General features: G+C 49.3%; 2 protein-coding genes across 2 annotated transcripts; one reads left to right on the forward strand and one right to left on the reverse strand.

Moving 5' to 3' along the window:
- Nucleotides 1-2,326: 2,326 nt before the first annotated feature.
- LOC114032470 (alpha-1,3-mannosyl-glycoprotein 4-beta-N-acetylglucosaminyltransferase B) lies at nucleotides 2,327-23,454 on the forward strand (the record flags this gene model as incomplete). Its single annotated transcript, XM_027847786.1, has 14 exons — nucleotides 2,327-2,525; nucleotides 2,633-2,773; nucleotides 2,941-3,074; nucleotides 8,044-8,090; nucleotides 10,382-10,495; nucleotides 10,761-10,836; nucleotides 11,208-11,322; nucleotides 13,115-13,245; nucleotides 14,631-14,738; nucleotides 21,079-21,272; nucleotides 21,604-21,682; nucleotides 21,818-21,905; nucleotides 22,389-22,501; nucleotides 22,659-23,454. Coding segments are annotated over 14 exons (1,563 nt in total), but the record flags the coding sequence as incomplete, so codon positions are not given.
- LOC114032469 (leukotriene C4 synthase-like) lies at nucleotides 23,426-25,009 on the reverse strand (the record flags this gene model as incomplete). The annotated part of the gene is made up of 4 exons (XM_027847785.1): nucleotides 23,426-23,769; nucleotides 23,865-23,946; nucleotides 24,210-24,280; nucleotides 24,885-25,009. Coding segments are annotated over 4 exons (420 nt in total), but the record flags the coding sequence as incomplete, so codon positions are not given.
- Nucleotides 25,010-25,387: the final 378 nt, after the last annotated feature.

Here is a 25,387-nt window from a genome sequence, read left to right on the forward strand (position 1 = left end):
GAGACCCCAGCAATGGTTTTTTAGAATAGAGGAATGCCTTTAGGAAATGCTGGGAAAGCTAGTGATTTCTTTCCACAACCAAGGGGGGCGGGAATTTTTTTCTTTTAGTAGCTATGTAAAATAGAACTTATGAAGGACTTTGGAGGCCTTTGAGTCCAACCCCCTCATTTTACAGATGAGGAAACTGAGGCACAGAGATGTCAAGTAACTTGCTAAGGATCACACAGTTACTAAGTGTCTGAGCCAGGATTTGAACTGAATTTTTCCTGAATCTAAGTTCAGTGTACTGTTCACTATACCATACTCTCTCAAAAAAAAGTTCTTCTCAGAGACTCCCAATGTTCTAAAGTCTTCAAGCCTATGCTCTGTGGTGTTACAAGGTGCATATATCCAGGTTAACATTTTTGTCAGGTGAAGCTTTTATTAAATTAGATTACTAGGACATTTCATGGCATGCTTTAAAAAATGATCATACATAGGCGCCTGGAACTGCTATATGAAATATTTGATTTTATCAAGCAGCTTTTAAAATTAATTGGAGAGGAGAGAGATATAATAAGAGGGAGAGAATTTAGAACTCAAAATTTTAAAAAAAGTGAATGTTAAAAAACTAATTTTTAAAAACCTAAAATAAATCAGAGTATGTGGTGTAATGGAAAGATGAATGGATGTGGAACTGGAGACCTGATTATGCTTGAACTTAATGTGCGGTCTTTGGGAAGTCCCTTCTCTCTGGCCTTGGCTTCCTCATTTATAAAATTATGGGGCTGGATGAGGTGACATCCAAGGTTCCATCTAGTTCTAACCATCTGTGTTCCAAGGTCCCTTCCAGCCCTCACATTCTATATTCTAAGGGTCCTTCTTGCTCTTCTATTCCACATTCTAAAGGCCTTTCCAGCTCTGTCATTGTGTCCTTATGCCCCTTCTAACTCTTAATATTCTGTGTTCCAAGGCCCCTTCCCAGCTTCAAATCCAGTGGTCTGTGTAATAAGCTAATAATTGTGTAGTATATTGAATTAAATTGTCAGTGACTTCTTTGAGCTTGGAAAATCAACCAATAGATACTTAGTGAAGCTCTGTTAATGTGTTCAAAGCAGAACTCAGATCAGCCCTTCTTCCAACCTTCGGCATTTCCGTTGAGGGAACCAGTTGCCTCTCCTGATAAATAGCCCCAGAGACATCTTTGACTTGTTTCTCCTTCACTCTCCTGTAGCCGGTTGGTTGCCAAGCTATTTTCAGTTCTAACTCCAGGCATCTTTCATCTGTAGCCCCTTCTCTCAGCTCATGACCACCATTCCAGTTTGAGCCCTTATCACCTCTCTATTGGACTGTTGTAACAATCTCCCAGCTGTTCTCCTTGCCTCCACTCCATCTTCTCTGTCCTCCGCTCAGGAGCAGAAATAAGTGTACTGAAACTAAGGTTTGACCTTCCGTTCCTCTACTCACAACCGTTTGGTGGCTCTGGGAGGAAACCAGACCTCCTCCGACTAGCATTTGAGCCCCTTCACTATCTGCCTCTGTCCTCACCTCACACTGTTTCCTTTAAAACATTCTTTTTTCCAGCCAAACTTGACTACAACCGGCTCCCTTTATAAACTTAACCTTCCACCTCTCTGATTTTGTACAAGCCCAGAATGAGTTCCTGAAGTCTCTGAGTAGGTACCATTGCTTCCCCAAAGCCTTCCCCAAAGCTCCCCGTTGTCAGCTCTCCTGATCCTATACTTATTTGGGTAAAGGCTATATTCTGCCAATAGATTATCAAACACTTAAGAGTTTTATTCTTGTCTTGGTACTCAGCACCTAGACCAGGGTAGTAGATGCTTGGATAGTCAGTCAGTAAACATTCATTAAGTACCTACTATGTGCCTGGCACAATGCTAAGCATTGGGGTACAAAGAAAAGTAAAGATGTAGGTCTGCAGCTGGAAGGGCCCTCAGAAGCTTTCTAATCCAACCCATCATTTTACACATTGAAGAAATTGAGACCCAGAGAAATTGACTTGTTCTAGGGTCATGTGGGTGATAAATGTCAGAGGTGGGATTTGAACCCAGGTCCTGGAAACACTTTACTCTGTTGTTTAACAAATACTTGTTGTATTGAATTGAATTGAATTGTTCACCAGTGCCTGCCTTGGGAGGTGTGAGAGGTCAGGACTAGTTGCTGAATAAGGCCTCATTGAGTCTAGGACGGTTGCAGATGTGGGGGTCCAGTTTTCCAGTTGGGAGGGAGTGGAAACACATGGCATGACGGTGCTATCCCAGTGGGCAGTCAGGAAGCCCCTCCCCCAGTGGGTCTTCCCGTCACTGCCTGACACCCTGTGGGTCTTCTCTGCCTGGCAGGTGAATCTGCAGAGGTGTATCAGCGGGAGTTCTTGGCCCTCCGTGATCGCCTACACGCTGCAGAACAAGAGAGCCTGAAGCGCTCCAAGGAGCTGAACCTGGTGCTGGATGAGATCAAGAGGGCCGTGTCAGAGAAACAGGCCTTGCGAGACGTGGACGGCAACCGGACGTGGGGCCACCTGTCTGGTGAGTGGTTGGGGACCAGGGGTTTGGCTCCTGGGAAGAGCTGAGGAACTCAGGTGGGACTGAGGACCCCATGTCTGAGCCACCTTCCTTCCCTTGGGCCATCCCAGAGGACACCAGGCTGAAGCTGTGGAACGTCACCCACAAGCATGTGATGCACCTGCCTACTGTCTTCCACCATCTGCCTCACCTGCTGTCCAAGGAAAGCAGCCTCCAGCCAGCCCTGCACGTGGGCCAGGGCCGCACTGGAGGTAGTTGGTCAGGGAGGGGCAAATAGAGGGAGACTGGGTGGAGAAGGAGAGAAGGACTTCTAGAGGTGCTGGTCCAGGGACTGGGCAGGGCCAGGGTGGGAAGGGGAAAACACTCGGGGGCCAGGGGCTAGGGAAGCCCCTAAGCCTTGGTCCCTGGGCCACTGCAGTGTCCATTGTGATGGGCATCCCGAGTGTTCGGCGGGAGGTGCACTCATACCTGACGGACACACTGCACTCGCTCATCTCGGAGCTTAGCACCCAGGAGAAGGAGGACACAGTCATTGTGGTGCTGATTGCTGAGGTGAGGGGGAACCCGGTATGACCAAGCCCTTGGGAGAGGGCAGACTTCTGAGTGTGTGTGTGTGTGTGTGTGTGTGTGTGTCTGTGTGTGTCTGTGTGTGTCTGTGTGATCCTGCGCGAGTGCGCATGCATTTACCGAGGGTGCACAGGCATGTCTGTATAACCCCGAGGCCCCCAGATCTGCAGTGATAGGCAGAGGCTGAGAGGGTTCATGGCCTTGGGCCTGGCTCCTTTCCAATTCTCCCAGCCCCAGCCTAGGAGCTCCTGCACTGGGAGCCTTACCTTCAGCCTCTCTTCCTACTCCAGGACAAGTAAACAGGACTTTTTCTTCCTACAGGCCCTGGGCCCCAGATCTAATAACTTCTTGGGTTAGTAGACACAATTGATCAGTAATTTAATTTAATTAATTAATTTAATAAGGGCCTAAGGGGATGTTCAGTGACTTGCCATGGGTCACATGGCTAGTCGGTGTCAGAGGCAGCATTTGAACTCACATCTTCCCAGGCCAGGATTCCCTCTGGGGCATGGTGTGTTCAGGGATGACCAGTACCCATGGTGTGAGGGCTTACTGAGCCCTTCTCAGGGCTGCTCACGCACCTTTGGTATCTACCTTTCACCCAGCTCTCACCTGTGGCTCCAAGAAGCTGTTAAATGCACAGTGGCCACACCCTGGTAAAACCAGCTCAGCAGACGGGCTAAACCAGGTTGAGGGTAACAGGCTTCAGACCCGTTGGATAGTTAAGGGGGTGCCTACCCCAGCATGTGAAGACTTGTCCCCGTGGAGTGGGAGGATGGGCACAATTTGTTTAAATGGCCACGAAGGCAGCTGAAGCAGGTGCTGTGGGGCGCTTAGAGCTTGGTCAGGCATGGAGGAGGCCAGGGTCGTCCACTGCATCCGGGGCCATTGCCAGTTGTCTTGACTTCTGCCCTGCCGCCATAGGTCAGTGACTCTGAAAGAGAGAGTGAGGCTGACTACTTTGTGTACCTTTGCCTCACTTAAATCTGATTCATGTGCAAGTCAAGACATCACCCAGTGATGTCATTGGTCCTCTTCGAAAACAAAGGACAGATAGCAGCAACAAGGGCGTGCTGTGTTCCAGGGTAGGGCAGCCAGGTGGTGCGGTGGATGGAGCGTTGTGCCTGGAGTCAGGCACACTCCTCTTCCTGAGTTCAAAGCTGGCCTCAGACACCTACTAGCTGTATGACCCTGGGCAAGTCACTTAACCCTGTTTGCCTCAGTTTCCTCATCTGTAAAATGAGCTGGAGAAGGAAATGGCCAAACACTCCAGTATCTCTGCCAAGAAAACCCTAAATGGGGTCACAAAGAGTGGGACGTGACTGAAACAATGTATTTGTGGCACTGTGCTAAGTACTGGGGGTACAAAGAAAGGCCAAACAAACAAACAAGAAGACAATCTCTAATGAGGGAGACAGCATGCAAACAGTCAAACTATATACAGGATAAATTGGCCACAGTAACAGAGGGAGGGCAGCACTAGAATTAAGAAGGATAAGAAGGTAGGATTTTAGCTGGGATTGATAGAAGCCAGGAGGTGGAAATAAGGAGGGAGAGACTTCTGGGCAGGGGAGATGGTGTGTCTTGTTCTAGGAACAGCAAGGAGGCTGGTGTCCCTGGACCAGAGTATGTAGAGAAGGGGTTGTGGGGAGGGAGAGTGAGTAAAGTATAAGGAGACTGGAGGAACCAGGTGGGAAAGGGCTCTGAATGCCAAACAGAGGATTTTATATTTAATCCAAGAGGTGACAGGAAGCCACTGGAGATTACTGAATAGGTGGGTGACCTGGTCAGACCCGACCATGCTTTAGGGAATCACTGGATCACAGAGTGGTGTTGGGGAGTGATGGGCATTTTTCATATGGACAGTTCTACCCTCGAGGCCAGAGCCTTAGTGCCATGTGCTACCCAGCTGTTGATGATTCCACTCCAGGACTTCAAGTTGTCCTCCAGTGGGTCTTTGAGCTACTCACTCAATCTCTCTGGGCCTCAGTTTCCTTCTGTGTAAAATAAGTGGGTTGGACTAGAAACCTTCTGAGGGCCCTTCTGTCTCTAGATTTGTGATGTTACCCTTCTTTGTAGCCTTGGAATTGGAAGAAAACTTAGAGGATGCCTAGTCTAACCTCTGTTCTCTTGTAAGAATCTTGCCTACAGCACCTTTGACAAGTTCTCCTGTCTCTACTTGAATACTTTTTATGATAGAAAGCTCACTAGCTTACAAGACAGCCCATTCCATCGTTAAATAACTAATTGTTAGAAAGGTCTTAGGATCTTTGATTGAATTGAAATTGGTTTCCCTGAAACAACCATTCATTTTTTGCTTTCTGGGGACTCACAGAACAAGTCTGATCCTCTTCTCTAATCCCTCCCTCCATTATAGGGAGCATATGTCATTTACCTTTGGATCACCCTTATGATACATGCTTAAAAATGTTTCTTGGGATGAATAAGTGACAGTCCTTTAGCTTTCATGTTTCCCCTTGATCTTCCGTAGGCTAAACATTCCCAGTAGCTTCAACTGACCGTCATGAGTCATGGTCTTAAGTTCCCTCCCCATCCTAACTTCTCTCTTCTGGAGACCCTCTCATTTTGTAATGTCCCTCTTGAAATGTGGTACCCCAAACTGAAGCACAGGACTCAAGATGTGATCTGATCAGGGCAGAGTACAATGAGACTAACCACCTCCCTTTTTCTGGCTACTAGATTGCTGCTTTTAATAAAAGATAAAATTGAATTTGCTATTTTTTTTGGCTGGTAAATCACACTGTTAACTCATATTGAGCTTGTAGTTGCTAAAATCCCTAGGTCCTTCTAAAAAAAGCCTTTTTATTGTTTTTTAAAAAAATAATAATTTTTTAATTTAATTTTTTTTCAGATAACAACTCTGTATTTGCTCTCCCTCCCACCTTGCCTTCCCATTGGAAAAAAGAAAAACAAATATATGCATAGTCAAGCAATATAAATTCCCATATTGGTCATGTTCATTCCTGTACCCTGTGTCCATGCCCTCTCTTCAGGAAGTGGGGAGCATGCTTTGTCTTTAGTCCTATAGCATCATGGTTGGTTATTGTGTTGATCAGGGTTCTAGCCTTTCAAAGTCATCCCCAGGTCCTTTTTATGTGAACTGCCATCTGGCCATGTCCTCCCCATGCTGAACCAGTGCAATTAGATTTTTTTTTTTTAGCCACGGTGCCCGACTTTACATTTGTCTCTCTGGTTTAATTTTCTTGGTTTTAGACTGTTGTTATGACCCAAATCTTTTTGCACCCTAGTTCTGTCATCAGATGCATTAGTTGTATTTCCTGCCTTCATGTCATCTATAAATTCGAGAAGCCTGCTGTTTCTGTCTTTGTCCAAATCGTTGGTAGAGATGTCGAGCTGGACAGGGTGGGAGCTGCTATTAGAGGCCTCCCTCCAGGTTGACCCATTAATCCAAAGCCGAGACCCCAGGGAGAGGGGCAGGTCCCATCACCTTTGGGTCTGGTCTTTCAGCCATTTGGGCATCCATGCAACTGTAATGTCCTCTAGCCTATAACATTTCCCTGTTTGGTCCAGAGGTATGGCATAAGAGTCATTTGTCACGTAGCTTGCTGAAGTTCCGCCGTATGTTGTTTATGGCACTTCCTTGATCTAGTAACTGTAAAAAAAAAAAATTGGGAATGAGATTGACCTGGCATGATCTGTTCTTGGAGGAGTCTGTGCCGGCTCCTTTGTGATGCCCTTTCCCTTTCCGAGTGCTCACAAACCATTACCATAGTTTTCCATTCTACCATTTTGTTGGGCGCATGACATGAAGCTCACGAGGCTGTACTTTCTAGAGGTCACCATCATCTTCCTTTTGAAAATGAAAACAGTAGTTCCCCATGTCTCCTCAGAGAGCTTGTCATGGGGCTCAGTGATGTCATCTTTGAGTTCTTTTGGGATCCTGGAGTGTTTTCTCTCTGAACTCTGAATCTTGAACTATTGAGAGTAGCTGGGGCAGCCAGTTATCTGGCCAACTGGATGGGAGAGAAGGGAAAGGAATAAGCATTTATATAGCACCTACTATGTGCCGGGCACTGTGCTAAGCACTTTTTATAGTTATTATCTCATTCGATCCATCACATTAACACTTCGAGGTAGGGGTTGTTATTATTCCCATATTACAGTTGAGGAAACTGAGGCAGGCAGATGAGTGACTTACCCAGGGTCCCATAACTACTAAGTGTCTGAGGTATTTATGAGACACCAACTATGTGTCAGGCATGATGATACAAAGGTGAAAGATAAAGCAGCCCCTTTCACGGCCTTCGTCCTCGGTTCCTGCAGGCCACAGTTCCCTCTTTATGTCTTTGTCCCACCCTTTCATGTTTGAAGAGCCTTCCTGTTGACCGAGGAGGCTGGAATAAATGCAGTGTTTCCTCTTTGGCATCTGTCCCCAAGCTTGCAGTCACTGTACTTCTCCCTTCCTTATCCTTCCTCTTGCTCGTGATTCTAAAAGGCCTGCGCCAACCCCCAGGTGGACTGGTGACGTGGTACAGTGGCAAGGATACTGGACGTGGAGTCAGAAGACCCAGTTTCAATCCCAGCCATGCTATGTGCATGCTATGTGACCTTGGGCACGTCACTTATACTGGGCCTTAGGTTTTATAAAAATCGGGGGTCTGACCCTCTAAGGTGCCTTCCAGCTCTAAATCTTTGATCCCATGATGCAGTAGAAGTGACCATTCCTGGCTTCTCAGTTCTTTCCCAAATGATATTTAAGAATTTAGTTTAAATTTCTTGCAACTGCATTTCTGTGCTGGTAGGAAGGGGGGGGGTGCGGGGTGGCAGGGTGGGGGGAGGGAGTGTTGGAGGAAGGACGCCTATCTTGATGAGACTGGTAGTTCTGGGTGGCCTGCTCTTCCAGGCACTATGGGGGTCCCACAGATTGGGGGAGAAGGGTGTAGGACTCAGACTGCTCGGTTTTCATCCACAGACAGATACCCAGTACACGATGGGGGTGACCGAGAACATCAAAGCCTTGTGAGTAGTGACTACCCCTTGGTCCTCCTGGGGCTGGGGGAGGGCCACAGGGGATAGCCCTGGCTGGGACCCTCAGGTTCTCTTTTCCTTCCCAGGGCTCTGAGAACGCAGCCCCTTCCAGCTGCAACTCTGGCGCTGTGTAGAGACCCCTGGGGCTGGGCTGGAGTCAAGCTTGGGGGCAGACTCCAATGTGAGGTCAAGAGCGCACACCTTGTCCTGAGGTTTCTGTAGCAGGCCTTAGGGACCAAGACAAAGGAAGACTGGGTGATAAGAGTTTGTAACAACAGAAGTCTGGCCAACTGAAAAATAGAAATTTTCAAAAATACCTTGGGAAAAAAAAATCATGAGCGTCAGAGAAGACCCAGCCACAAAATGACCTTGATGTTGATTGGTTGCCCCCCTCCCCCCAACTCTTGTCCCTTGTCTCCCCCCCACCCCCCTCCACTGCAGAACTAGGCTGGACCTAGGGAAGGAAGTGTGATTTACCTTAAGGACTCTAGGAGAGAGGACTAGAGCCATCTCAGACTTAGCTTCCCTCCATCCTTCTCTCCTTCATTTTCATTTCTTTTTTTTTGTCCTTATTAAGAAGTTTTATATTCAGAGTTAGTTAAATACAGTCAAATAACTTGAGAAATATTCAAACTTCCAATAATATTAGACTTTTCATGGACCAGGTTTCACACTCAAGAATTCCACTACTAACCCACCAAAATATTAATATGATTTTGGTAAATGAACCTCAGGGAGAAATATCACCCTTATTTATTTTTATTTATTTTTTGCGAGGCAGTCAGGGTTAAGTGACCTGCCCAGGGTCAAACAGCTAGTAAGTGTCAAATGTCTGAGACTGGATTTGAACTCAGGATCTGACTCCAGGGCTGGTGCTCTACCCACTGGGCCATCCAGCTGCCCCTATCACCCTTATTTTAAAAAATCAACTGACTATTTTTTTCATTTTAAAAAAAATCTTTATTTTGTTTTTTTTCAACATTCACTTTTATAAGATTTTGAGTTCCAGCATTTCTTTTTTTGGATAGATTTTTATTGATATCTTCTGTTTCTACATTGCCTAAATTTCCCCCTGCATTTCTTCCGCTCCCAGAAATCCATCCTATATAACAAATAATTTTTTAAAAGAAAAAGAGGAAGAAAAAAAATCAACAAAATTAATAAATACGTTAAAAAAAATCTGACAATGCATGCAGTGTTCCACACCTGTGTATGTGCACACAAACACACACACACACACACACACACACATACAACCCTCCTTTGTTGTTCAAGGTGTGATTATAGCACAGCCTCCTTCCCTTTCCAAAGTACTTTTCACATCAGCTTTCTTGCCTGACCCTGGCAACCTCTGAAAGGTAAATAAGGCTAGGCCCAAGGTTTAAGGTGTCCACAGGTAACTGGGTCTGCTCCTTTATGATTCCCTTTCCATTAGAAATGTGGTAGAAGTGGGAATAGAGCCCAGCCTGTCTGCAGGGCTTTCCTTAGGATCAGGGCTCCCTACTGCCAGGCCAAAGCTTCAGTGCCCACTTAGAGGAAACTGTCTAGCTTCACCCTCCAGGCACCCCAACTTGGGGTTCTGATTTAGCATAGGTAAGCAGTCCTGTTGTTCCTGCTTAGCTCCTCATGACCCCCTGCCATACTCCTATCCCACATTCATGCCCTGGCCGCCCACAAGTACCAGCCTTGTTTCTGGCTGCCTCTGCACAGGACAGGTAGCTCACTTTTATAAAATTAGGGATATTGGAGGAAGAATCCTTCCCCTCTTGTGTCTTAGCCGGCACCACCAGGGGGCACTTGCCCACCACCTCCCCGCTTTGGGGCTGGGAACCCCAGCACTCCTGGTGCTTTTCTGAGAGGGAGAGGAGGTAACGGGGTGTCTGCCAGGCTCCCCATCTCTCTGCTGAGGCTGACACTGAGCTAGAGCTTCTTCCAGGAGGCACCATCCCCTAGTTGCTGCCTCTTCTTCCCTCTAGGACCCCCGTCCTCTCTGGGGCCAGGGTGATAATTAATATCTGGGTGGGGGAACACAGAGCAGAGATCCTTCCTGATCACTGTATCCTCATCCTGCTTCTCAGTGGAGTACAGTAGGAAATCAGAGGAACTGGGTTCAAGTCCTGCCGTTGCCCCTTACTACTTGTGTGACTTTGAGCAAGTCACCTAACCTCCTTGGGGCTCAGTTTCCTTATGTGTAAAATGAAGGGGCTGGACCAGAAGGCCTCTGAGCTTCCTTTCAGTTCCTGATCTCTGATCACTGCCTCCGTCCCTCATTCCCTCGCCAGGTTCCCCACTGAAATCCATTCTGGCCTCCTAGAAGTCATCTCTCCTTCTCCACACTTTTATCCTGACTTTTCCCGACTCCGAGAGTCCTTTGGAGACCCCAAGGAAAGAGTCAGGTAACCAGTGCAAAGCACTTGGCCCCCGCCACCATTCCTCTGCATGTGCCTTGCTTTTTCCCCATTCATAGCATGGGGATAAAGTCCATGCTGGGGATCCCAGCAGGGACCTGAGCTGACCCTGAGCCCAAATCAGACACCCCTCTCCCTTGGGGTAAACCCAAGACACAGATCCCACATCATGGGATTACCCAGAACAGGTTTGGCCCCTGCTGGTAGTGAGGGTCCAGGCCCCTGACCTTCTGGCCACATCACTCTCGCCCAGGTGGAGAACCAAGCAGAACCTGGACTACTGTTTCTTGATGATGTACGCACAGGCCAAGGGCATGTACTATGTCCAGGTCAGCGCCCGGGAGAGCTGGGTGGAGGGCAGGGGAGGGGGAGTACTTTCACTTCTTGTTTGTATCCACTTGGGGTTGAGTGTGGAGGGGAGGTGATTCCGGGGAGATGCTGGACAGGGTCTCAGGTTCTGGGGAATGGTACTGTTGGAAAGTGACCTTGTTTCTAGCCTGCCACTGGGGAGGCAGCATGGGAACCCCAGTATGGTCCCTGGGCAAGGTGGGGGCAGAGCCAGGGGTCAGGGAATGAGAAACCTGACATCCCCCACTTCCCCCCACCCACACACATACATCCTTATTCTCTCTCATGGTGAAGGGCACTGGGGCGGAGGGCGGGGTCGGCTTCTGAACCTCCCCCTCCTCCCTTCTGGCAGTTGGAGGATGACATTGTGGCCAAACCCAACTACCTGAGCACCATGAAGAATTTTGCTCTACAGCAACCCTCGGAGGAGTGGATGATTCTGGAATTCTCCCAGCTTGGTTTCATTGGTAATGAGCTCACGTCCCCCTGCCCTGTTGTGCCCTAGCTCACCTTGCCACAGCGCTGTCCTCAGCTTCTCCCATTCACCCATGCCAAGGCTGTTGACTGAGTGGCCTCCTCCTCTTTCTCCTCCTCCTTTCTTCTTTTCCTCTAGGCCTGCTCTTCCTCTTCCTCCTTTTTCCTTTTTCCATCTTTCCTCTTCTTCCTCCTGATTTCCATAGTGCAATGAAAAGAAGGCTATATTTGGAGTCCGAGGTCCTGAGTTCAAATCTCAGCTCTGTCATTTATATCTGTTCCATGCTGGGCAAGTCATTAAACATCCTTGGGCCTCAGTTTCCTTTTCTAATAAATGAAGAGGCTGGTCTAAATGGCCTCTGAGTGCTTCCAACACTACCTCTGTAATCCTTTGCTCCTGATTCTCTACTGTGCCCAGCTACATGTTTCACATGAAGTCCCTGGACCTGCCCAGAAAGACAGTCAAACCCCATCTCTCCACAGACAGTCCCAGGGGATCAACACACAAATACTGTCCTTGGAGACATAACAAGTTCAACATATTTGTGTGGCATACCTTTGTCCTGGGCCAACCAAGGTCTATAAGCTCACATGCAGGAGCTTATAGCCTAGTAAGACAATAAAGTACACAGGGACAGCAGAGTGATAAGTCACTTAACCCTGTTTGTCTCAGTTTCCTCATCTGTAAAACGAGCTGGAGAAGGAAATGGCAAACCACTCCAATATCTTTGCCAAGAAAACCCCAAAAGGGGTCACATAGAGTCAGACACAATTGAAAATGACTCACCAACAATTAATTAACTGCCTACTATGTACCAGACGCTGTTCTGCCTGCTGGGGATACAAGGACAAAAATGAAACAGTCCCCGTCCTCAAAGTGCTTACATTCTACCAGGGGAGACAACGTGTGTATACGATAATGCAGAGGCAGCTGCTGGTGTAGTGGATAGAGCGTTGGGCCTAGAGTCAGGAGGATCAGATTTTAAATCTGGCCTTAGACACTTACCTGCTATGTGACTCTGGACAAGTCACTTAGCCTGTTTGCCTCAGTTTCCTCAGCTGTAAGAATAATAAGAGATAAGGAATAATATAATATAATGTGTAATATCTACTGGAGAAGGAAATGGCAAACTACTCCAGTATCTTTGCTAAGAAAACTCCAGGGACAGCATTGAAATGCTATGGTTCACAGGGTCAGGAAGAGTCTAACACCACTGAATGACTAAAGAACAGCAATATAATATAAGGGATAATAAGATAATAAGATAAGAGATAATAAGATAATAAGGTAATGAGGATCCAATGAGATAATATTTTAATGTGCTTAGCACATAGTAAGTTCTAGAATTCCTTCCCTCCCCTAGTGCCAGCCCCTTCCACAGATTCCCCTCTTTCCACAGAACCCCAGCACAGGTGATCAGGAGGAGATGGCCCTGAGCCCTACCTTGCCCGGCCCAGCCCCACACTTGGTCCTTCAGATCACAGAACTGCACAATTGGAAGGCATTTCAGAGGCCACCCTACCTACCTAAGAGGCTCCCAACCATTGGTCATTCACCCTTTGCCCAAAGAGCTCCAGGGAAGAGGAGCCCACGACCTCCAGAGGCAGCCTGTTCTGCTCTTAGATCAGTACCATCTTAGGACGTCTTTCTTTACCCAAACCTTGAGTTTTGCCTCTCCGTAACTCCACCTGTTGCCCCTTGACCTGGTCTGCGGGGCGAGGTGGAGGCACCTTGGCCTCCTTTCTGTCCCTCACCCGGCTCAGGCACTGTTGGTGTCTCTTCAGGGAAGATGTTCAAGTCTCTGGACCTGAGCCTGATCGTGGAGTTCATCCTCATGTTCTACCGGGACAAGCCAATTGACTGGCTTCTGGACCACATCCTGTGGGTGAAGGTCTGCAACCCCGAGAAGGATGCGGTGAGTAAGAGGGGCTGCAGATTGGGCACACCCTTCCCTCTGCCAGGGAGCAGGCCTGCTTGGCACCAACTCCATCCTCTTGTCTGTGGGCATGATTTCATAACACCTAGGATTCACATGGCGCTTTAAAGTTGACAAAAGCTATCTCATTTGATTCTCACAACAATCCCTAGAAGATAGGCTCTGTTATCATCCCCATTTTATAGAAGAGTTCGTGTAGCCCAGGCTGTCCTACGTGGTGGAACATGGCCTGGGCTAATTAATCTCTGTAAAATACAGTCCCCACTGATGCTTGCCACGTGAACCCTGAGCCAAGGCATGTTAGCAAAGGGCTTGGGTAGTATACGTTCTCCGGAATTCCTAAGTAGTCATGGACCAGGGGGCCTGGGCAGACATGCATGCCCCAGGGCCTGGGCCAGTTCCCTGCCTTTGGTAAATCAAGGGTCACATTGGAAGGTGAAGAAACCCAGGCTGGCACTTTCCCACGCCTCTTTGCCATCCCAGGAGCAAGAGTGGGTCAGGTTTCCTCAAAGCACTGACCTGTGGGAAACATTGCTCACCCCCAATGGTGGGGCCAGTGTGTACAGAACCACCCGGGAGGGGCAGCTGGAGGATTACCTGTGTTCTGCTGTGGCTGGCAGTAACCTTCGGTTCTGTCCACCCACCCCATTGATCTGTTTGCCTGGTCTGTCTGTGTAACTTGCCTTCCTGTTAATCTGTCTTTTCTGTCTGTTTTTCCCATGTGTGTGTCCACCTACTCTGTCTGTCTCCTCCTCAGCCACCTCTTCTTTCCAGCTGCCCCTCTCTGCCTTATCTGTCTGTCCACTTGCTCATTCCATGTGCTGGCCAGCTGCTCTGTGTGTCCACATGGCCTGTTGTCCTCATCACCCCCCCTTGGTCTGCTTAACCACATATCTAGCCTACTCCCCGTACTTTTCAAGGGGCAGTTTGGCTTAATGGATAGAACTGTGGTCTGGGAGTCAGGAAGACCAGGGGCTTTCAGATCCTGCTTCTGACATTGACAAGCTGTGTGAGCCTAGGCAGAGACTTAGTTTTCTCGTCTTAAAAATGGGGACAATAATACCTGTTAAACCTACTTCAGAGAGCTGTTGAGAGGGTCAAATGCAATAATATGTGTAAGGTGTTTCATAAGCTTTAAATCTCTATAGAAATGTCAGTTACTACTACTACTAGTACTGCTACTACCACCATTACCACCATCACCACCACCAGCACCACCACCATGTCTGTCTATTCTGTTTTTATCCAGCCCCTCCTTCCATCTCTGTCTCCCTCTCAACCCAGCCCAGCCCGTCTCTGTGTCTGCGCCATCTCTCTGACTCCCTCTCCTGACTGGGGTTAACTTTCCCTCTCTGTCTGATCAGAAGCACTGTGATCGACAGAAGGCCAATCTTCGGATCCGCTTCAAACCCTCGCTTTTCCAGCATGTGGGCACCCACTCCTCCCTGGCTGGGAAGATCCAGAAACTCAAGGTACATCTCTGCCTTCCTTCCATGATGCCTCTTGCCCTCTACCCCTTTATTCCATCCATTTGGCCTAGAGGTAGGAAGACCCAGTGTGTGCAGGGGACAGAAAGTAGTCCAGTTTTACCAGAACATAGAGTACAATAAGGCTGAAAAGATAGGGTGGCACCACGTTGTGGGGGCCTTGAATGCCAGGTAAAGGGGATCCTGAACTTGACTCAGTCAGCAATGGAGAGCCACTGAAGATTTTCGAATTAGAAGAACGTCATGACCAGATTTATTTGAAAGATTAACCTGGCAGTGGTGTGAGAAGTAAATTAGAGGGGAGAGCAGATGGGGGTGGGAAGACCTACCTCCTAAGCTGGCTAGGCCTGGTTAAGCCTGGTGGCAGAGAGGATGGAGAGGCTGGCTGTGTGAACCTTCCAGATTCATAAGTCAGAGGGGGACATTTCCTTACAGAGACTTCAGGGTCGTAGCACTGAAAGCCAAGGGCACTTCATTGATTCATTCATTCAACAAGCATTTATCTTGTGTCTTACCTTCTAATATGGTCTCTTGCCCACTTTGAACACGGGCTCCAGAGGAGAAAATAGTAGAGTCAGAAGACCCAGGAGATCCAGTCTTTAATCCTGGATAGCTATGTGACCTTGGGCAATTGCCTTCCCCTCTGGATTTTAGTTTCCCTAACTATAGCATGAGTGGGCTAGCCTAGTTGGTCCCTGAGATCTTTCCTGGGATTCAAGAAAGAATAACATAAATAGTCCTGGGGCCAGGGCTAGGCAGGGCTGAAGCTGGCCCCTTTCCCCATCCATGCATTGCAGAGTCCCCCTCATGTCCCTGCCTTTGGACCCATTGCACGTGGGACATCTGTCTGGCAAGGGCCATGAGCACCTCCTGGTTGTCTGTACCCTTCCCAGTCATCTTCAGTTAACTCTCGCAGGAAAAGTACTAGGTCCAGGGCCTGTCCTACTCCTGGTGGTAGGAGAGAAAAGGAACGTGGACACAAGTACCCAGGAGCACTAGCTGAGCTAACAAGGTATGGTATTCAGGACAAGGAGCTGAAAAGGAAAAACAACTTTGAGCTCATATGCTAACACCCATCAGGCTAACGGAGATGGGAAACCGCATTGTGGGAAAGACCACGGGGAGACAGGCAGGCTCGTTCTCTGCTGGTGGAACTGTGAATAGGCTTTTCCTGTTCTTGAAAGCAATTGGAAGACATGCAAGAAAAGCTTATACCCTTTGCCCCTGAGATTCCATTTCCAGGGATGTATGTACACCAAGGAAATTACTGACAGCAGGAAAAGACCCATGTGTACAAATAGATCCTGGCTGCACAATTTGTGATAACAAAAAGCCCCCCAAAAATATGCACAGTGATTAAAGAATATGGATAAATAAATTATGGAAGGTAGTGGAATATTTTGTGCCTTAAAGAAAAATGAAAATAAAGAATTCAGAGAAACTGAGAAAGACTGGTATGAAGTTATGCACATACATGAAGAAAGTAGAACTAGAGGATATGCACAGTGGCAATGTAAATAAATAAAGTTGATGTGGAGAGGCAGCAAACCTTGGCTCAGATACAGTGGTCAGTGTCAGGAAAGCACTCAGTTAAAGGACACCTCACTCCTTTGTGTTAATAATTGATAAACTGACTTTTCTGGGTAATGTTCGGGTGTTTGTTGGGAAGTGTATGTTGTGTCAACAAATTGTATTGATAATTTTTTTTAAGCAAAGCAAAGGGCTGAGATTGGCTTGCCTATCTGTCCCTCAAGACTGCCCAGAGGGTGGCCATCCAGACCCTCTGACTAGGAATTCTTTCAAGAGGGGGTTCATCGATCTCATCCACACACCTTTCCCCAGTTTTTTTCAAGAAGGGAAATGAGAGTGACTGAGTCTGCTTCTGGCATTACATTGGCTTACAATGAGGAAAAAATACCCATTGCCCTCAACCCCAGACTTTCTACGTAGCTGCCGCAAGTTTGCTGACATATGGGATGGAACCTCTTAAGAACAGTGGGATTAAGTGTAGTGGTCTTGGGGTGGGGGCAGGGTGGTGGTGGCGGTGTCTAGGTCTGGGTGACCATTTCTCCTCTCACTTCCTGGTTTAATCACTCACATGGGTTTCACAATTGGTCATGAATGTTAGCACGTCATCCCTGAAGGTCATCCAGTCCTGAGGATGTCAAACTCAAATAGAAATGGATCCCTGTTGACTTAGAAAACTGCAAGTTAACATTATCTATATCATATTATATTTTTATGTATTTTGTTAAACATTTCCCAATTGCTTTTTAATCTGGCTAGGGCAACACTTTGAGGGCTGTGAGTCTGATGCCTCTGAATTCTAATTTACCTCATTCCTGAGCAAAGAATCCCCCTACAACCTCCTGCCAAGGGACCATCCAGCTTCTATTTGAAGATCACTGTTGATGGGGAACTCATTATCTCCCATGAGTATGCATTCCATTTTGGGACAGTACTAGTCATTAGGCCTTTTTTATTCATTATTGAATTGAAAATTGACTTTGCAGCTTCTTCCCAATGGTACTTTTTGTGCCTTTTGCAACTAGACTGAACAAGTCTACAACAGCCCTTCGGATACTGAAAATAGGTATCCTCTTTTCCTGCTAAAGCCTTCTCTTTTCCAAGCTAAAGATCCTCACTTTCTTCACCAGAGCCTTGTATAGCGCGGTCTCTAGTCCACTCAGCATCCTAGTCCTCCTCCCCCACGGATGTAGTCCACTGTGTCAGGGTCCTTAAGATGTGGCCCCCACAATAAGAAGTCGGACCACAGTCGAGAACAGCAGGGCTATTCCCTTTCCTCATCCTAGGCGCTCATGCTGTTCCTGGGACCGTCAGAAGTCCTCAGCAGTTGTTAGCAGCTTTTGTAGAACTGAGGTCAAGATGAGGGGCAGGATGGATGACACAGGGGCCTTGCGGGGCCTTAGGGTGCCATGGTTGGATGATAGCATAGCAAGTGGGAGAGGGTGGGCACTACCCGAAATGCTGGCTTGTCAGCATTCTACTGGCTGGAGTGGAGTCTACTGGCAATGAAAGTCAAATAGGACCAAGAACAGAGCCCCAGACTTGGTCCCTGTGGCTAGGTTTTCTGCGCTTTGTAGTGGGTTCTGCATCTGGTCCATTTGGCCCCTCAGAACGTCGTCCTTCAGCTAGCAGTGCCAGGCTTCAAGGCCACTTGGATGGGTGGCAGCTCCATTCCCCAGGAGAGGTAGAGAATCTCATCAGCCATTAGCTTAGAGGAACACAGGCCTGAGGATCTTTTTTGACCGTCTCTTACCAAGACTGTGCGTTCACAGCAAATGGTCATTTGGGCCACAGGCAGCGCTGGATTTGGGCAGTCATAGATTAGACCCTGTCAAAGGTCTGCTGGACTTCCAGAATCCAATGGGAAGTACTGCCGCTCCAGAGCCAGAAATGGGAGTGGGAGATCGAGGTTTCATGGTCAAGGAACTCCAAGCAGGCCGGCCTTACTGGGCCACGAGATGCCAGGGGAGGAGCTTAGCTATGGAGGGGAGAGGAGATAGGAGGCAATAGCTAATGGGGAAGGTCAGGTCAAGTGAGAGTTTTTTAAGGATGGAAGAGACATGGGCGTGTCTGTGGGCAGCGTAGAAAGAGCCAATAGGCAGGGAGAGATTGAAAATGAGAGAGTAGGGGTGCTAGTATGAGCAAATTACTAGAAAAGTCAGGAGGCAGTGGGGTCGGGTACACGTAGAGGGGTTGGGACTTGGTAAAGATGGGGACCACCCCTTCATCTGAGACCAAAGTGAAGAAGGGGGTTATGGGGGAAGATGTAAATGATATGACCTTTGTGCCTTCATCTGGTTGCCGTGGGAGGAAAGGACTGCCGACAATTATATGCCTGGGAAATCTAAGTCCATCGTTCCGCTTGAGATGGAACCGGTGCTCATTTGGGTGCGCGAGTTAGCTGGGCAGTCTCCGGAGACGTGTCGTTGAGGCGTTAAGGTCCCAGGATCACACAGATTTAGAGCTGAAAAGTCAGCTAGTCTGACCTTCTCGGGAAACTGAGGCCCCAAGAAGTGAATGACTCATTTGTGGTCGCAGTGCAAGGGAGTGACAGAGGCGGAATTCTGGCACCAGCGCTCTTCCCGTAATGCTACGCTGCTGCTTCTGGGAATGATCAGGATGGCTACAGAAGGAGCCCTCCTCTCTTTTGCTCCTGAGATGTGTACTGGGGGTTTATAGCCCTTCAGAAATCTGAAACCTGAATGTAGAATGAGAGAATCGGGGTTTAAATCTTGATTCAGCTGCTTACTATGTTGGGCAAGTCATTCATCTCTCTGTACCTTTGTTTCCCCATTGGTAAAATGAGAGGGTTGGGCTAGATAACTTCTAAGATTCCTTCTACCTCTTAACTATGATCCTGTAACATCATCATCATCATCATAACATCTAGCACTTATATAGTGCTTTAGGGTTTGTGAAAAACCAAAACCTCATTTCATCCTCACGACAACTTCGGGAAGTAGGTGTTATTATCTCCGTTTTAGAAATGAGGAAACTTAGGCAAACCAGCTAAATGACTTGTCCACGGTCACTCAGCTAATAAGGATCTGAGGCAGGATTTGAACTCATGTCTTCCTGACTCTATGTCCAGTACTCTATTCACCTCACCATCTAGCTGCTTATAGGTCAGAGATACATTCTATATTTTTGAGAGCATCAGTACTCAATAATGGGTATAAAGCAGTGGTCCCCAGTCCAGAGCCCTCACAGGGGAGACAGATGAATGAAACCTCATTTTGAGTCTTTTGCATGAATTCTTGAGCCCCTCTTGGATGTCGACCCGCTGGGCCCAGCAGCAGCCTGGGGTTGTATGTGCTGTTGTCTGGTCAGAATAGCAGCTTGGTATCTGTTCATCTGCAGTGAATTGCAAGTGCTGACATTTCCCTGGTAGGAGCATGAGCTGCGCTATACTGAAGGGGACAGCCAGGGCTAGGTGAACATGACAGTCTCTGTCAGATCTGGTGTTACGAGCCCAGGAATGAGTACGCAGTCTCAGGTGAGAATGGCCACCCGGGTGTTAGCAGGACCATGGCCAAGTGAGCTGTGGCGTGAGTCAGTGCCCAAGCTCCTGAGATCGGCTCTTGCCAGAACGACATGGCCCTGGCCTCCCTTCATCGAGCCTCCTCCTTCTTTAATACATCCTCCACACAGCTGCCATATTAATATTCCTAAAGCTCAAGTCTGACCATGTCACTTCTTGTTCAGGAAGTTCTCTTCATTACAGCTAGGACACTTTTCTCTGGCATTCAAAGCCCTTCACAGGCTAGGTTCAGCCCCTCTCCTCAGACTGATGATACATACTTCTTCCTCAGAGTTTGGCTCATGCCGGACAGGCCTACTTGATGTTCTGCATACAGAAGATCCCATCTCTCCTCTCCACACTTTTGCATAGGTTGTTCCCCATATTTAGGACATCCATCTCTCCTTTATTTCTTGGAACCTCTAGTCTCAAACTTTATGTCTTCTGTGGCTCCATTTGTATTCTCCCTCCTCTCCCTTCCCAAGAAAGGGAAAGAATTTAAATTTAAAAAATGAGGGGCAGCTAGGTGGTACAGTGGATAGAGCACCAGTCAGGAGGACCCGAGTTCAAATCTGACCTTAGCTGTGTGAACCTGGGCAAGTCACTTAACCCCAGTTGTCTCCAAAAAAAGGAAAAAAATCTAGTCAAACCAATCAGAACATCAAAAAAAAAATATGTAACACAATATTCCACACCTCTCCAAAGAAGCCTGGGAATGGGCAGGCATCTTTCAGGAGACTTTTCCTGATTCCCTCAGTGTGTAGTGCTCCCCTGCCATATGAGTATTTTGTAACTATCCTGTTGTTTTCTCATCTGTACATATAATGGTAAGCTCCTTGAGGGCAAGAGGAAGGTCTTACTTTTGTCTCTGTCTCCCCAGAACCTAGTGCAGTGCCTAGCACAGAGTAGATGATGAATAAATGCTTGTTGATTGAAAGGACCCTTTGAGGTCATCCCTGAGCCTTCAGGACCAGCCTCTTCGGTAGGGAGCTGTAACTGTATCGGAGTTTCTGAAGGAGAAGGGGTCAGCAGTTTCAGAGAGGTGTCCACTTAGGCACAAGGAGGCCCCAGCCTCTCCAGACACTTCAGGGACGCTGTTAGGCAAGAGTGGTGGAGGTGGCCAGGGTGGCCGGGCCTAGAGAGATGAGCCCTAACCCCCTGCCACCTCTGCCCCGGGGAGTTCCTTCTGTGCTGAAGCTTCTTGGTAGTTGTGAGTCTGGCACGACTCACGTTCCCTGCGACCCCCCCCACCCCCGCCATGCTTGTGCTTGTGTCCAGGACAAGGATTTTGGTAAACACGCCCTGAGAAAGGAGCACATGAACCCCCCTGCCGAGGTCAGCACGAGCCTCAAGACGTACCAGCATTTCACCCTGGAGAAGGCCTATCTGCGAGAAGACTTCTTCTGGGCCTTCACGCCCATAGCTGGAGACTTCATCCGCTTCAGATTCTTCCAGCCCCTGCGCCTCGAGCGGTCAGTGCCCCCCACCCCACCCCCAACCTAGGGAAGGGATTCATCACCATCATCTCCAGGCACGTTTACTGAGCCTCTGTCCCCACCGGGAACCGAACCCTGGACTCTGTCGTAATGAGACTGGCCTGGGAGCTAGGAGAGAGAGGCTTTCCCCTGTCTCTGCCTCTCTCTGTGTCTCTTTGTGCCTCTCTCTGTCTTTTTGTGTACCTCTGTCTCTCTGTCTGTCTCCCTTTCTCTGTCTGTCTGTCTGTCTCTGTGTCTGTCTCTCTGTACCTCCATCTCTGTGTGTGTGCCTTTGGCTTTACAAACAACGTGAGTCTCTTTCAAACAGGTTTTTCTTCCGAAGTGGAAACATTGAGCACCCACAGGACAAGCTGTTCAACACCACGGTGGAGGTGCTGCCCTTTGACGTGAGTAACTTGGCCCCAAAGGCATGTAGGAGGGGTCACTTGATAATGGACCCAAAGCAGACTCACTTTCTTTTGCACCTGCCTGTCTCCCGACCCATCCATGATGACCAGCTGCTCTTGCCCTTTGCCCCCTAGAACCTACAGTCGGACAAGGAGGCCCTGCAGGAGGGCCGAGGGGCCGCACTCAGGTATCCCAGGACCCCGGATGGCTACCTCCAGATTGGTGAGTAGGTCCAAGCCAGGAAGATGGGTATAGGAGCAAAAACTCAAGGATAGTGAGTACCCCATCTGTTTCACTTAGACAGCAGTGTATGGAGCACTGGACCTGGAATAAGAAGGACCTGAATTCAAATCCAGCCTCAGATATTTACTCAGATATTTAGCTGTGTGACCCTGGGCAAGTCACTTTACTGCTATCTGCCTCAGTTTCCTCATCTGTAAAATGGGAATAATGAAAGCACACCCTACCCCCCCACCAGGGTTGTGAGGATCAAATGAGATATTTGTAAAGTGCTTTACAGACCTTACATTACTATATACATGCTCACTATTATTATCCATTTTATTGTGGGGAAGGGCTAGATATCTGCGTTTTAGGGCCAGGTTCTCTCTGCTCACTGCCCTTAGCTGGGCCCCTTTTGAGGGGGCTGGGTAGGGTTGGGGGCGGGTCTTAGGATATTTATGAGGTGCCTCTCCATCCCTCCAGGTTCCTTCTCCAAGGGTGTGGCTGAGGGTGAGGTAGACCCAGCCTTCGGGCCCCTGGAAGCTGTCCGGTTGTCAATCCAGACCGACTCCCCAGTGTGGGTCATCCTGAGTGAGGTAAGAGGGCCTTGAAAGCTGTCCCTCTCATTCTGCTCTACAAGTTGTGGGCTTTGGGAGGTGAGGGTCCCACCTGATATCACCAAGACTGAAGAGCCTGTTGGCCTGTGTCCTTCTGAGGTAGCACACCTGACCCTTACCTGCTCTGTTCTTTCAGATTTTCCTGAAAAAGGCTGACTAAGCATTGAAAGGTGAAGGGAGCGGAGTTTTCAGGCTGCAAAGCCCCATCCCGCCCCAGTGTCTCCCCCATCATCCTGTGGGGAGCCTGTGCCCTTGCTCCAGAGCCCAGCAGGGTGCCAGATCTGGAGGTGACAGGACCAAAGACAGACCTGGGGGCAAAGGGGAGGACTAGGGTGATCTCTAGGGGGCCGCCCTTCCTCCAAGGCCTACGGTAAAGTGGAACTGAGGGCCCCAAGGCACACATGGGGCTGGTGGGAGTGAGGGGTCCTGGAGGAGAGGACAAGCCCCATGGCCCTGAGGCCATCTTTGGCCTTCACTCCACATTCCCCACTCTGCCCACCAGCCTGATGTGGGCAGGCCCCACAGGGGTCTCCAGTCCTAGGGAGCTGGTGCTATCTCCTTGGGCTGGGCTGGGCCTGGCTGGGCCAAAAACATGGGGCCCTGGGACAGCTGAGGACAGCCCTTCATCCCTTCCTCACAATGGGGCCAAGGAGTTGGGGGTCAGGGTGCCTGGACCCCCCTGGCTGGGCATGATGAGGGGCAGGGATCCCAGGGGACAGGCCTTTCCTGAGGTGCTGCCCGGCCCTGGCCCCTGGCTGTGCGCTGGCGGAATCGGGGGGCCTCTCCGGGCTCAGGCGGCCGTACACTGGAATGCATCATACTACTCTAATGTGCTGTGTTTTTTATTATTGGATACATTTGATTTTTTCACGTATGTCGATATATAATTATATAAAACGTGAATTGTAATAAAAGTTTAATTCCGTTTCAAACCTTGGGGGGAGTCTGCATCACACCCCCCCTCTCTAGGGACCCCAGGTCTTTGTATTTCTCCACAGTGCCACTGTCACCAGAACCCCCTGAGCCCTGGTGGGGTTGGCACCTCCCAAGCCATCTTGGTACATACCCTTGGAGGCATACCCCTCATGGGGTCCCACCCCACTTTCTACCCCATCACAACCAGCCAGTGCAGCTTCCTCAGGAGGGGCGTCTTCAGGGAGGCTGGAAGAAAGTGGGAGGCCAGGCCCAGTGCAGACAGAGCTACCAGCAGCCAGAGGACCCGGGCACCGAAGTACAGGGGGCCCAGTCTGTGGGGGTTGAGGGGGTGAAGATCAACAAGAGAATGTCCCCTCCAGCCTTGCCCCTTCCCCCCCCCCCCGCACTGCCCCGAGTCCCTGCTCACCTCCCCTGGGCCGACACAGCGTAGCCATGGAAGTATCTGTACCGGGCACCCAGGTAGAGGAGGCCGCAGGCAGCTGCTACACCTTTTCCAGAGAAAGAGTAACAGCTTTTGAGGCCCCTGGAAGAGAGTGGGGGGCGGGGCGCGCAGCAGCATGCCCCGGGCATGAGCCCTCATGCATAAAGCGATGGGGTGGCCGGCAGCATCCTGCGGGCTCTGCGGCACACACCCTGGAGCGCCTGGTGACCAGGAAGGCCTTCTGTGGCGGGAGCGCCGGCATGGGGGGAGGGCCGGCATGGGGGGAGGGCTTGGCTCCCAGTCTACACCCGGTGCCCCAGGCCCTGATACCTTGGTGGAAGAAGATGCCAGCGACCCAGAGGACGGCCAGAAACAGCGGGAAGTACTCTGTGCAGTTTGCCCTGGAGTGGGAGGTTGGGGGAAGGGGGAAAGAAGGAAGGCGCAGAGAGGCAGAGCTGAGCGCTCCTTTCACCTCCCACCCAAGACCCCCTCTCCCCACCCTAGGTCTCTACTGGGGAAGTGAAGGGGACTCAGGAAGGCGCTGTCACGCCTTGCAAAGGGGAAGCTGGGATGATGGAAGCACAGGCTTTTAGGGCATAGAAGGACAAGTTCTGGGCCCAGAGTCTTGGGGGCATTGTTTTACCCCTGTTTTGCCAATTTTTACCCTTGGTGGTCTTTCTCTTGGGGCTGAGAAGTAACGGTGGGGGAAGGGTCAACGATAAGGCTTCTTTCTACACCTGAGCAGGGTGTGTCAGGGCAGGGTGTCTAGACGTCAGGGGGTGGGGCTGGGGACAGTGGCATAGATAGCTCTACGATGCATCTTCCTTCGGACCCTGAAGGCCAGGCACACAGAGATCCCGGGACAGGATGAGCCAGCTCTGCCAGGCCTAAGGCTCAACACCTCTGAGCCCAGCTAAGGAGCCAGAAGAGCAGGGACGCAGAACGATTCTTGGACATCTTCCCTGATCCTGTCCAAGGCCCTGGGCACACATCGCAGGTCCTTACTGAGCTCGGAAGACTCTCTCAAACTCTGGGGGGCCAGTGGTGGCTGGGGGTGCCACCTTGAATCTCCTCCTTGCTGTGATCACTTGCCAGGAGAAGTAGGCTGAGGAGGGGAAGAAGGGAATTGATCAGTTTTCCACTGCCTGGCTGCACCTGACAGACCTCTTGGCCTTATCACCAATACTGAGTGCAGTGGAGAGGGGAGCTATTGCTGTGGTTCTTTTTCTACTAGAGATGTCATTTAACTTCTCCTTGTAAAATGGGTTATATAGGACTTGTGCTTTCTCAAGAAAAGCTTACACAGTGATACAGAAATGTGAGCTGTTCTTAATGAATTTAATCAGATGCTCCCTTGGAGTAAGGTCACCTCTCCTATCCCCCTGCCTGCAGGCTGTGTCATGGAGGACTTCCTAAAATGAAAGTGAACCTCCCTGAGGATCTCTAAGCACTCACTGGGACACACACACACACACACACACACACACACACGCGCACACACACACACA

Source organism: Vombatus ursinus, unplaced genomic scaffold (assembly GCF_900497805.2).
Source record: "Vombatus ursinus unplaced genomic scaffold, bare-nosed wombat genome assembly UNPS02005343.1, whole genome shotgun sequence".
NCBI lineage: Eukaryota > Metazoa > Chordata > Mammalia > Diprotodontia > Vombatidae > Vombatus > Vombatus ursinus.